Here is an 11,374-nt window from a genome sequence, read left to right as displayed (position 1 = left end):
TACTCAAGCTTCCTCAATTTGCCTACTTCTTCCCCCCTTAAACGCAACCCTACCATTAAGCATTGTAAATGAGAAATCATTGGTAATATTCCTATTGGTAGCTCCTTTAGATGCGTTGACCAAAGACGAAGATATCTAAGGTTCTGTAACATTTCTATACCATGAGGAAACTCTTCAATTCTTGTATAATAAAGGTTCAACTTTCTCAGTGCTTTGAGCTTCGCTAATGAAGGCACATATTTCAAAAAGTGACAATTAGCAAGTATCAATGCATTGAGATTTTTCAAGTTCGAGATGGAATTGGGTACATCCTCAAAGTAATTATGAGAAAGATTTAGAACTTTGAGTCTAGGCATGTGCTTAAAGAAAGATTCTGAAATCTTTTTTAAGCCACAGTTTTGCAATATCAAAGTGGACAAATGAAGAAATTCAGGTGAAATGTGAGGAGGGATTTCTATAAATTTTGAATTTCGCATCAAAGAAACCTTCTCAACACTTACTGTCCACTCTTGCTCACTTAGTAGTTCCTCCAATTCTACATCGGCTTTTACCATGAACCGATGACCCTTAATATAAAATGCCATGTCTCTTAAAACATCATGCATCTTAACTCCTTCCCTTGAAAAAGCTGTAGTCCTTTCTAACAAGCAATTATTTTCAAGCTTATTTAAAATGCTATGTCCTCTGTCATGCATTACTTGTCTAGTCCCTAAACCATCAAGGAGTCCTTCGTCTATCCAGTTTTCAACCAATTCCACTTCTTCAATTATAAAATCTTCAGGATACAAGGAAAAGTACAAGAAACAATTTTGGATTTTTGGATTTTCCAAACGATCATAACTGAACTTCAAACGCTCAAATATTTTGACATCCGATCCTTTCACACTTTCCACACGCTCTTCTAATTCAATTAGTGCATTTCTCCACTCACAAATATCATCTACCCCCTTCATGCTTCCAGCTATTGTCACAATGCTAAGTGGTAAACCGCCACATTGCTCAACAATTTTGTTGACAATGTCTTTTAAATTTTGATCTTGTACAACACTATGCCCCACGTGATCCAAGAATAAGTTCATGGACTCTTGCTTTGAAAGCGGTTTCACTTTGACCACCTCACAATTCATAGATGTACAGACCTCAACCGATCTGCTAGTGAGTACAACTTTCCGTCCCATACCTAATGTGGCTTCAGGGATTCCCACATCCAATAGAGAAAATCGTTTCCAAACATCATCTAAGATCAACACATATCTTTTTCTTTCCAAAATATCCTTTAATGTTGTTGCTCGTTGCAATTCTCCTTTTGGAAGATATTGTTTCAAAGAATCTGCGATATCTTGTTGCATTTTGGAGATATTCAATTCTTTTGGTACACTGACCCATATCACTTTATCAAATCTATTATCTTTCGATAATTGATTATTGATATGCTTCATGATAGTAGTTTTCCCTATGCCACCCATTCCACAAACTCCAATCATTCCAACCTCATCACCCATCAAATACTCCAAAATTCGTTCTTTTACATTGATTTGACCTTCTAGATTGGGTGTTAGTAACGTCTCCTCAATGGCTGACGGCCCATCAACTGCCACACCATTAGGGAAGCTACCTTGTTGATAAATTTCCTTTACTTCTTCAATCTTATGATAAACAAATTTTCCTAGACGGCCACGTGAAAAGAATGAAACAGCATGGAACTTCTTTTCAATCTCCTCCATTTCAGTGCTTACCCTTTGTACATCTTTAAACCAGTTCTCCACTTCTTTATTGACCACTTTTCTACAACGAAGCTCCTCTTCCTTTCTGAGTTCAAGGTCTTGCTTTCGAGTATTTAAATCCTTCACTTTTCTTCGAAGATCATTCATATGTTCTGCAAGTTTCTGGTAATGATCTATGTATGTACAGGTTGGCCCCGCAAAGCACTTTATCACTTCAAAAATTAACCCTACAAGCTCCATAAAGCTATTTCCTGTAGTTCAAAAAAACCAAGATATATTAGACCTCCATATTACATAAGTCCCTCCTTGAAAGTCTATATTTTTCATATAATATGGAATTTGAAAGAAAAAGCTGTTACTAAATAAAAAATTTTCACCAATTCTTCTAAGGAAAAAACATAGTGTTTTTGAAAACATTATTAGAAACAAGAAGGTTTTGTTTTCATTATCTTTGTGTGTAATATTTACATTTCTAACACTATTTATATCTAGATGAATGTATATACTATTTTTATAGTAAAACCTCTATAAATTAATAATCTTGGGATCATGAAAATTTATTAATTAATCAAGATATTATTTAATTGATATATTAATAATTTCTTAATTTATATATTAATTAATTAAAAATTAATTTTTTGAGGTATTCTTTATCTTTTTTCAAAACATTGAACTTAATACATGTATTGTGTATTGTGATTATACGAATATTACCTAATTATCGAATAATGAATTATCATTGTTCTATGTATTTGTTTAACCAAAACAAGCTCATGAATGTAATTAGTCTTATTAAGTAGAAGTCGTGAATTTATCCATTTTTACAACAAACTAAAATTACATTCAATATATATTTAATTAATATACTTCATGAACATTAAGTCAAACAAAAAATCTATAAAAGGAACATATAGTATCACAAACAGTAAAACTAAACTCAATGATTTCTTGAGATGTAAATAAATAAACAATTACGGATGAAAAGTGTAAAGTATTATGTGAGTACAATATAAAAAATTCAAATTGTACCCAAAAGTAATTGTAACAATGGGTGTTAGAAAAGTTTAACTTGCAACTGAGCTAAGCAACAATATCAAATATGATCAAGATGCACTCAAAACAACAATCACACAATTTTCTCTAGCAATACGAGAACATTACACTAGGAGTTCTTAATGCACTAAGTAAAGTTAGAGATGAAGTCTAATGAGACATTAATTTCATGATGAAACAAGTAACATTAGAGTTATATTTTATAAAGACCTCTTAATTGAGTCATATATATATAATTTTGACGTATAATGAGATTGTTAATTTTTATATCAAGTGGGACCTATGTGTTTTTTTTTAAATGTATTATTTTACAAATTTAGCAAATTATTAATTTACCACATTGGTTCTAAGTTGGGACTAACCAAAAATATTATTTAATCGAAATTATTAACTTATAGAGTATTAAGTTATCAAAATTTTACTGTATATAATATTCATTTTCTGCCTTAAAGAACCATTGCAAATTCTTACATGGATCATATCTATATATGGTTCCTAGTTTTGATCATTACAACATTAATAAAAAGGATGATGAAAATAGAGAAATTAATCCAATATAAATATATAAATGACAAATTTTTTTCGTTAAAAAAGAAAAGAATTTTACGTTGATATCGTGTTTTTCTAGCATGTGTGCATATTAAATAAATATTATGTATTTATTAATTAATGCAAAGTTTTAATTTCGATATTGATAGACTAAATTTACTACATTTGATTATTTTCATTTATGCATTTTACACATTTAATACAAGTTTAAATTAAATTAGGTAAGAATTTCTATTTGTTAGCTTAAATGAATATATAAATTACCATTTAATGTTAAAAGTGGATATTTTCATCCAAAAATATATATTTGCTAGCATAACTCAAACAAAAGAAAAACTTTATAGTATTTTTTTTTTTTTTGTAATTAGAGGAGGGAGGATTCAAACCCTACTCTTTAGGCAGGGGGTTAATACACTAACTAATGAGCCAAATGCTCAGGTGCTTTATAGTATTAAAATTTGCATTGATTTCATTGCACCCCTTTCTAATTGTTTCACATAGCTTTTATTGGCTATTATTTCTATTTTTTTAACAATTACTCCTAAGTTAATTTTTTGGTACTTATTACTAATTTAATCGTTAGTCAACAATTTACATCCAAAATTCAAAATTTACCTTATATAATTATTTTTAATTTTACCGTTATAAATACAAAATGTCTTTAAATGTTGTAGATTGTAAATTTTTTGACTCTCTTGGTACATTTTGGTTAGAGACTGACGTTGCCTAATTTATTCCTTTTTTTTTTTGCCCTATATTTTCTCTGGTCATAATTAGTTTCTCTATTTCCCTAATCCCAATTTCCATCATCAAAAGTTTGGTTTATTCTTTTTATTCTTTTTGTAGATCTCTTTGAATTATTCGATTTAATCTATAAATGCGTTTTGACCTCTTTTATTTATTACTATCTGGTAATTATGTTTTTCAACCTCCTTGATGCATTATTCACTTTCTTTATTTTTTTAGTAAATTGTCTTACTGTATTCATATTTGTTTTCAATTGTGATTACTACAATGTAACTATAATTAAAACAAGAAAACTTGTGAAAGCAGCAATATATCTAAAAAAGAAACTTGAAAAATAATTGCAAGAATAAACAGAGAATGTAGAGTGACAGTAAAAATACCTGATTTCTTCTTCAAATTACTTGGAAAGAGGAAGAGTAGATGTCAAGTAGTTGAGTCGCAAATTGATTCCCTTGGCTCCTTGTTACAATTTTTTTTTTTTGGTGTGGAAAATAGCTGTTGTACTGAAAAAAAGGGGAATCAATACAAATAAAAAGATCAAAAAGCAATAGTGTTATGAAGGTGAAATCTTATTTGCTAAAGTTTTTGAAATTATTCTTATTTTTTACTTACTATGATTATTTTCAGGCTAATTAAGAAAATTGAAGCATGACAAAGAAAGAATCAAAATAATTATGTGGAATATATATGCCGAAAGATGATGAAATTATATAAAGATTAAAAATCATAATATAAAAGAGTAGACAGTTCAGTTACCTGGATAAGTGAGGCAATGAGTTGGTACTTCTCCTATACCGAGAGGGTTAAATTTGTGGAAGAAGGGGAGATGAATTTCTCTTTCGAAAATTTGTGAAGAAAAAGAGCAAAAGCAGATGCCTCTGCTTGCAAAATCCTTTATGAGAAGAGAATGAATTAGTAAAACTAGGCAAGCGAATGCAATGAGTCCCCTACAGGAAACCAAATCAAAATGAAATGCTGACTTGTTTATTAATTTTTCTTGCTTTTCCTCAATTCAGTGAGGGTTTTATATATTTTAAACGGGTGGAGGCAAATTAGGCTAATTATGGGATTTAAGTAAAGAATCACAAATTTATAAGGTTCATGGTACTTAGGCTAATTATGATTTATTTCTTCATTTCCCCCTGTAGATAACCATAACAAATTATTGAATATTAATTACAGCATTACCCAAAGAGGATAAAGAAAAGGATAATCCAATTTCAATAACAATAAACATCAAAGACCCCTGAAAGTATTAATTAATAGTTTTTGAACAGTTCTTAAAATTTTCAATTGTGGATTAATATAATCTAAATATAAGTAAGAAAGCTTGTGATATATTTTTGATAAGATAATAAAAACAAGAAAGTTTGTGAAGGCAACAATAAAATATATCCCCCAAAGACATTTAAATAACTGTGGGAAAGTAAGTAGTGTTAATAAAAGTGAAAATTTTCTGTGCTAAAGTTTCAGAATTTTTCCTTTTTAGTTTACACTCCCTATATATGGTTAATTTTCACCTAATTAAGAGAATAGAAGCATGACATAGAACAATGAACCAAAATAATTATGTGGAAGGAAAGATGATGAATTTATGTTACAAGTTTAAAATTCCAAAGAACATCAGCCCAAAGGTATATTTTACAGTGTAATTACCTGGACAAGTGAGGTAAATAAGCTGGTACTTCTTCTATCCTTACAAGGTCTCGGTTGAGTTGGTAAAAGAAGGAAACCAAGTTCTCCTTGCAAAATTTGTCAAGAAATTGAGATCTTCAAGATTATCCTTTATGAGAAGAAAATGAATTATGAAGCACATGAACTATTGAAATAAATCATCAAAATAGACAGTTTACCTGGTTCAGTGAGGCAGTGAATTGAAACTTATACCTTCAGAAAGTTTTGATCAAATTTGGGAAACAAGCACAGCGGAGAAAAGAATCAATGAATTCTGAAGCTAAAAAGAATTAAAAGTCGGCAAGTAAACGCTAAGTCGTCGCACAAGTTGTAAAGTTACTGTCCTCTAAGCAAATATGAGTTGAAGAAAAGCGGACAAATTAGGAGTGAATTACGGGGCCACCGTGTCCTATTCTCGTCCATTATTGTCTTCCTAGTCTTCTGTTTCACAGTGATGCAAATAAGAATTTGACTTTCAAATATTCTGCATTAATAGTCTTGGTACATTAATGAAAATTTGTAATTTAAGAGAATTAGCCCAACCAGAAAACCCTGCAATCCTTTTCTTGTTGTGATGTGAACGGTTTGAATTAGCACAGAAAGAAACAGGTTATAATCTCCTAACTTTACTCCATTTTAGAAGTGTTTGATGGAGCTTCAGCATGCACCATACTTGAATCAGCGGTTTCCACTGAGGCAACGAAATTGTTAGAGTTCCTTGATTGGTTTTGCACTCAATAGCCATATCGGATGACTAGACCGATTAAAACAATGTATAAATATACGGTCACTTTCTTTCACAAGGGCAACAAACTCTTACATAGTGTCATTGGGTTCGGAAGTGACTTCCTTAAAGCTGATTCAAATATATACAAAATAAAAGTTGAAAAAGTGCGAGTGAATACATGGTAATCTAAGCTACCATAGTTGTTTGGTGGAAATTAAAAAAGCATCGGAGAAGCATTCATGGTATGCTTGTACGATAACGTTATTTTGTCAAAAGAGAAGTTAGAAAACATGAAAATGTTAGAAAATTAGGAAGGCATAAGTGGATTGTGGGGCACTAATTCTGTTATAATATCTGATAAAATCACTTTTTCTACTTCTCCATTGTTGACCTCACTTCCTATCTTTCACACGTACCAGGCCAGAAACTATCTAATACTATAGAGTAGTACTTCCAAGGCAACTTCATATTTGTGGACGGCTTACTTGACTAGGACCGTACCCACTAGCCATTGTGCACAATGCTTAGTTTTGATTGGGTAATTGACAGAGTCCTACCCTTTTGATTTGGTTTCGTTTGATAGTTGATACAATCCTATTACCTTTGATATATGGTCAATGACTATCATGTATCTTACCCCTTTAGTACTATGGCACACTTGGATTTAGTTGTCCATGCTACATAGTGCTCTGTGATCTGTTTGAAATGACATTTACCTCTATGGGATTGGAACTGGATGTTTGTTTGAATTTTGGACTTTGGGATTGATATTGTTTCGACTTTGGACATTGGATTTGGTATTTGTTAGACTCCCATCTTTGGACTTGACATTTGTTTCAACCTTGGTTTTTGAGATGTTTATGGTTTCAATTTTGACATTTGCATCTGGTATTTGTCTAAATCTTGAATTGGATTAGGTACTTGATGTAATGCAAATTATGTTATTTTGAAATCTATTTGTTTTCTTCAAGGATTTGCTAAAGATAACAACATTAATTCATCTTTTTCAAAACTAAACCTTTGTTTTACTACATCTTTTACAAAGCTTAAAAATCCAATATCTCTTAAATTGTTTCCTTGAAAACACTTAAACATTTTACAAATTATTATTCTCATTTCAAAGGCTTATGGACAAGATTTCAACAAAACCTTAAGAAATCATTTTAAATGAGTTTGTACCATCGAGACAATGGTATGGAGGTTTGTTTTGGATACTTGCTCATAATTGACTTATAACTCGCACCTTGGGACGCTTAAATGTGTTCGGGAATTGAGTTCCCAGCTCTTTGAATATTTGTTATGGTTGGAAAATAAATATGACATTGATTGAAATGGATTACTTGCATTATTTTTAAATGTATTTTTGACAAACACTCTTTCGTTTAGCTTGTTCCCCCTCTCTGTATTTGCTCATAGAGTTTTTTATAACTCACACATGTAAGATACATTTATTTTGTAGATCCATAGTTGCTTGGCTCATTGCCCTTTGGGAAGAGCCTATGCTTTAGCTAGTCTTTGGTAGGTGATCATATGGCATCCAATATGTGTCAACCTTTTTGTTTTTAAGTTGTACTCCACTGGTCTTATTTGGGTTGGTTAGTTATGTCTTACTACTATGGACAAAATTTTGCTTATCCCTTGTATTATATGACTTGTATTTTGAGAGTTGCCATGAGATGGTTACACTTTGTACTTGCTACAAGATGACCAAACTTGTTAATTTGATGTATATTGCATCTGCATTTGAGCACATGAGCATGCAAACTTCATATGATATATACATATCCTTTATGATATAATATGTTTATACATGTTTGACATACCGTTCCATGGCGATCAGTCCCATGAGGTAATTTCAAGCATTTGTTTTGCTTTGTTCATTTTAGGCTTGCATGGGTTAAGAAGGTGACCCTTATAGATACCCTAGCATTGGTCATGGCCCTTGAATTTGGGTTGTGACACTGGCGTGTGTTGCAGGTAGCATCTTAGCCGCCATAAAGTGTAGCCACACCTTAATCTCTCTATCCATTGCACTAGCTCTGAATGAAATTGGCTTATTCTTTAAAAGTTTCCATTCTATACCACTCTTGCACAGTAGTGTGATCACCTCATTCAAATCAACTTGTTCGTCCAAGAACTGGTTATACTCATCATTTTCTATGTCAAACATTTGGTAGAATTTGTTGATCGTTTGACTGTCGAATGTCACCTAATGCCCTAGCACAAAATCTTTGCAATTTGCATGCTTGTAAGCATTGGCGTAAAATTCCTTGACCATAAGCATTACTATCGTGTTTGATTGTGCACAAAAAATTTGCCACTGCCTTGAATTTATAACATTCTATAACCAGTTGAAAAGTATTTGATTAATATAAAAACCACTCTGTGGTATTGGAGCTTTGTGAATGAGGAATTGGTTGTGTCTCTCTACAACCTTCGCAAACACAAATTTGGTTTTATCAAAATTCCATTTATATTGCCTTTTGCTCTTTTTGGAGCCATTACCACAATTCTGAATATTTAACTCAGCAAGCAAACAGAGCAACAATACTTTGTAGGAAACCACCAAACACAAAAATCATAAGAAGACAATGTTCGCAGTTACATTCCTTTAACTACACAACACTTTCAAACAATGTCAACAAGATTAACACACCAATATCCCAAAAATTATTATCCTTCTACCATCAAAATATCCAACTGCAATACACAACTAAGATATTCAAGATATTGTATTCAACCAAACTAAACCAAAAAAAGAACATGCCCAAAACCACAATTTCATCAATTAACGAATAAACTTCACCAAAATCAACAATTAACCAAATTATTTTAGAGTAAAGCATGAATTCCCCAAAAGATAATGAAAAATCTTCAATAAGAGACTGTACTTATAACAGAAATTTCAATCAATGCTACTCGCTTGAAGATTGAATATTGATAAAGGCTTTTTCTTGCCAGATCTCCAATTTGCTTCAAAGGTTATAAGCTAAAAATATGGACTTTATCTTTTTACTCAATTGCATGGTATGTATGGTTGTTTAGCAATGAGTTAGCTTTAAATGGAAGGAATGGAACTCATTTCAATTATTTGATGTAATCAAGATGCGTGTAGTTGTGTGGATGAAAGCTAAATGGCCAAAGTAAATTGAGAAAATAAAAGATATCTTCAAATCGCCTAATATTGTTAGCATGGTGCAAAAGAAAGTTGCTAAGCGTGGACTTATTTTATGGAAGGCTCTAGAGGAAGTTTTGGTGATGCAGGCATTACGAGAATTTTGAGAGATCATCAAAGGGTAACTTGAATAGTGTTCATTAAATCCGTTGGTAAGAATGATTCTAATTTTGCAAAGATTTTTGCAATTAAAGAGGTTATGCTTATTTTTACAAGTACTACTATGTTGAATCATGCAAGGTTACAGATTGAGAGTGACTCTCGAAATGCTGTGATGTGGTTGACTAGCCACAAGATGCCCCATGGAGATTTAGTAATTTATTAGTTTAAATTGAACAATTAAAGAATTTAACAATCTAGTGTGATGTCACACATGTTTTCAGGAGAGCTAATGAGGAAGATGATTTGTAAGGGAAAGCAAGAATTAATAAAAGTGAGAATTTGCTTCAATTGTTTAGCTAATATGCAATTTGTAGTTTACTAGAAATGAAAGTTTTGGAACGTGAAGATGAAAAGTATGGTTATTGTGTGGATTAAGGCAATTTTAAAATGCCTAAATTTTGAAATGTTTCAAAATCTGTTGAATGGTGTGGATATGGATTAGTTTTGCTTATAATAATTGTACATGGAAAGTCCTTTTTAAACTAGACTACTTGAGTTTGCATAGAACTGTAACGACCTCTCCCTCAATCGTAGCGACGTCCGAGACTTGCGAGTAAACCCACCAAATCTTGAATAAGCTTTAGTTAAACTTTCAGACAATTTAAACTCAACTCCTAATTTTAAAGCCATTGCTCATTTAAAATAAGTAAACACAATAGTTAAAACACGACATTTAGATACCAATAATCCGGTTTAATAACTACACAACATATTCAACTTAATAAGTGACAATCATTACACCACATCAAGTTTTTAACAAATACATTCCCATAACTAGTAATCATTATGAGTCTGACTACTCCACATAGTTCGACCTCTAAGTAGCGGAGCAACTCAGAGTGGAAGTCTAAGAGATGCCATTACCTACATTACAGCAAGTCTTGATGTACTGAGCAATGCACCTGAGCTAATCACTTATCTGTAAAAGGAAATAAGGGGGTGAGTCTCACAGACTTAGTGATCATCAACCCCGTGAGTAGGACGTAGATGGGAAACAAGCTAAAGGTAGAAGATTTGAATATTAAAAATATAAGAATATATAAAAATAAATTAACTCAAAAGGGAGGTTTGTGCCTTATATGTAAAACCAGTAAGTTAATGCGAAGTAGGCATTTAAATCAATATCAAACCATTTCATGTAAGATTTCTACCATCGAAATCATTTAAATATTGGCTTAAAGCAAGTAGTATCGTCGCGCGAGCTCTCGTGAAATCCATCATTAACAAAGTTTATAAGCAAATCCATAAATCACCTCGTTCACGAGAAATTAAAATCCAATGTCATCGTATAAATAAGGGAGCTGTGGGAAAATAGTTATTTCTCACAATGCAAAAAACTACATGCGTGAAACCTAAAGAGATATCACTCTCGAGTAGGAATAGAATAATAAAGCTCGTGGACTCATTTCCATGTAATAACATTCAGGAGCTCTACTCCACCGGATCCCCACAACTATGGCAGTCTCAACGATGTCGGCCGACATTGGAGAAATTAAGCGATCGCAACCGCATATATCACTAGTGGCCTAGCCACAAACAATCACAGACCATGGCCCTAGCCAT

At 32.1% G+C, this 11,374-nt stretch overlaps 1 protein-coding gene and 1 long non-coding RNA gene across 2 annotated transcripts in view; both read right to left on the bottom strand.

The window, feature by feature from the left end:
* LOC110426379 (putative disease resistance protein At4g27220) overlaps window positions 1–6,057 on the bottom strand; it is a 7,087-nt gene extending 1,030 nt beyond the window's left edge. Inside the window, 6 exon segments of the mRNA XM_089785261.1 lie at window positions 1–2; window positions 5–1,975; window positions 4,454–4,576; window positions 4,830–4,965; window positions 5,730–5,856; window positions 5,961–6,057. The exon segment at window positions 1–2 is cut by the window's left edge and continues 1,030 nt beyond it. Of these exon segments, the coding sequence (XP_089641387.1) occupies window positions 1–2; window positions 5–1,964 (1,962 nt within the window). The 5' untranslated portion in view covers window positions 1,965–1,975; window positions 4,454–4,576; window positions 4,830–4,965; window positions 5,730–5,856; window positions 5,961–6,057.
* Window positions 6,058–10,503: 4,446 nt separating this feature from the next.
* LOC110426318 (uncharacterized) overlaps window positions 10,504–11,374 on the bottom strand; it is a 1,955-nt gene continuing 1,084 nt past the window's right edge. The window contains exon 2 of the long non-coding RNA XR_002446128.1: window positions 10,504–10,730. This is a non-coding gene — a long non-coding RNA (uncharacterized LOC110426318). The remainder of the gene's footprint in view (window positions 10,731–11,374) is intronic.

Source organism: Theobroma umbraticum, unplaced genomic scaffold (genome assembly GCF_002168275.2).
Source record: "Theobroma umbraticum cultivar Fairchild unplaced genomic scaffold, ASM216827v3 scaffold_55.0, whole genome shotgun sequence".
Taxonomy (NCBI): domain Eukaryota; kingdom Viridiplantae; phylum Streptophyta; class Magnoliopsida; order Malvales; family Malvaceae; genus Theobroma; species Theobroma umbraticum.
This window is presented reverse-complemented; position numbering and strand designations above follow the sequence as displayed.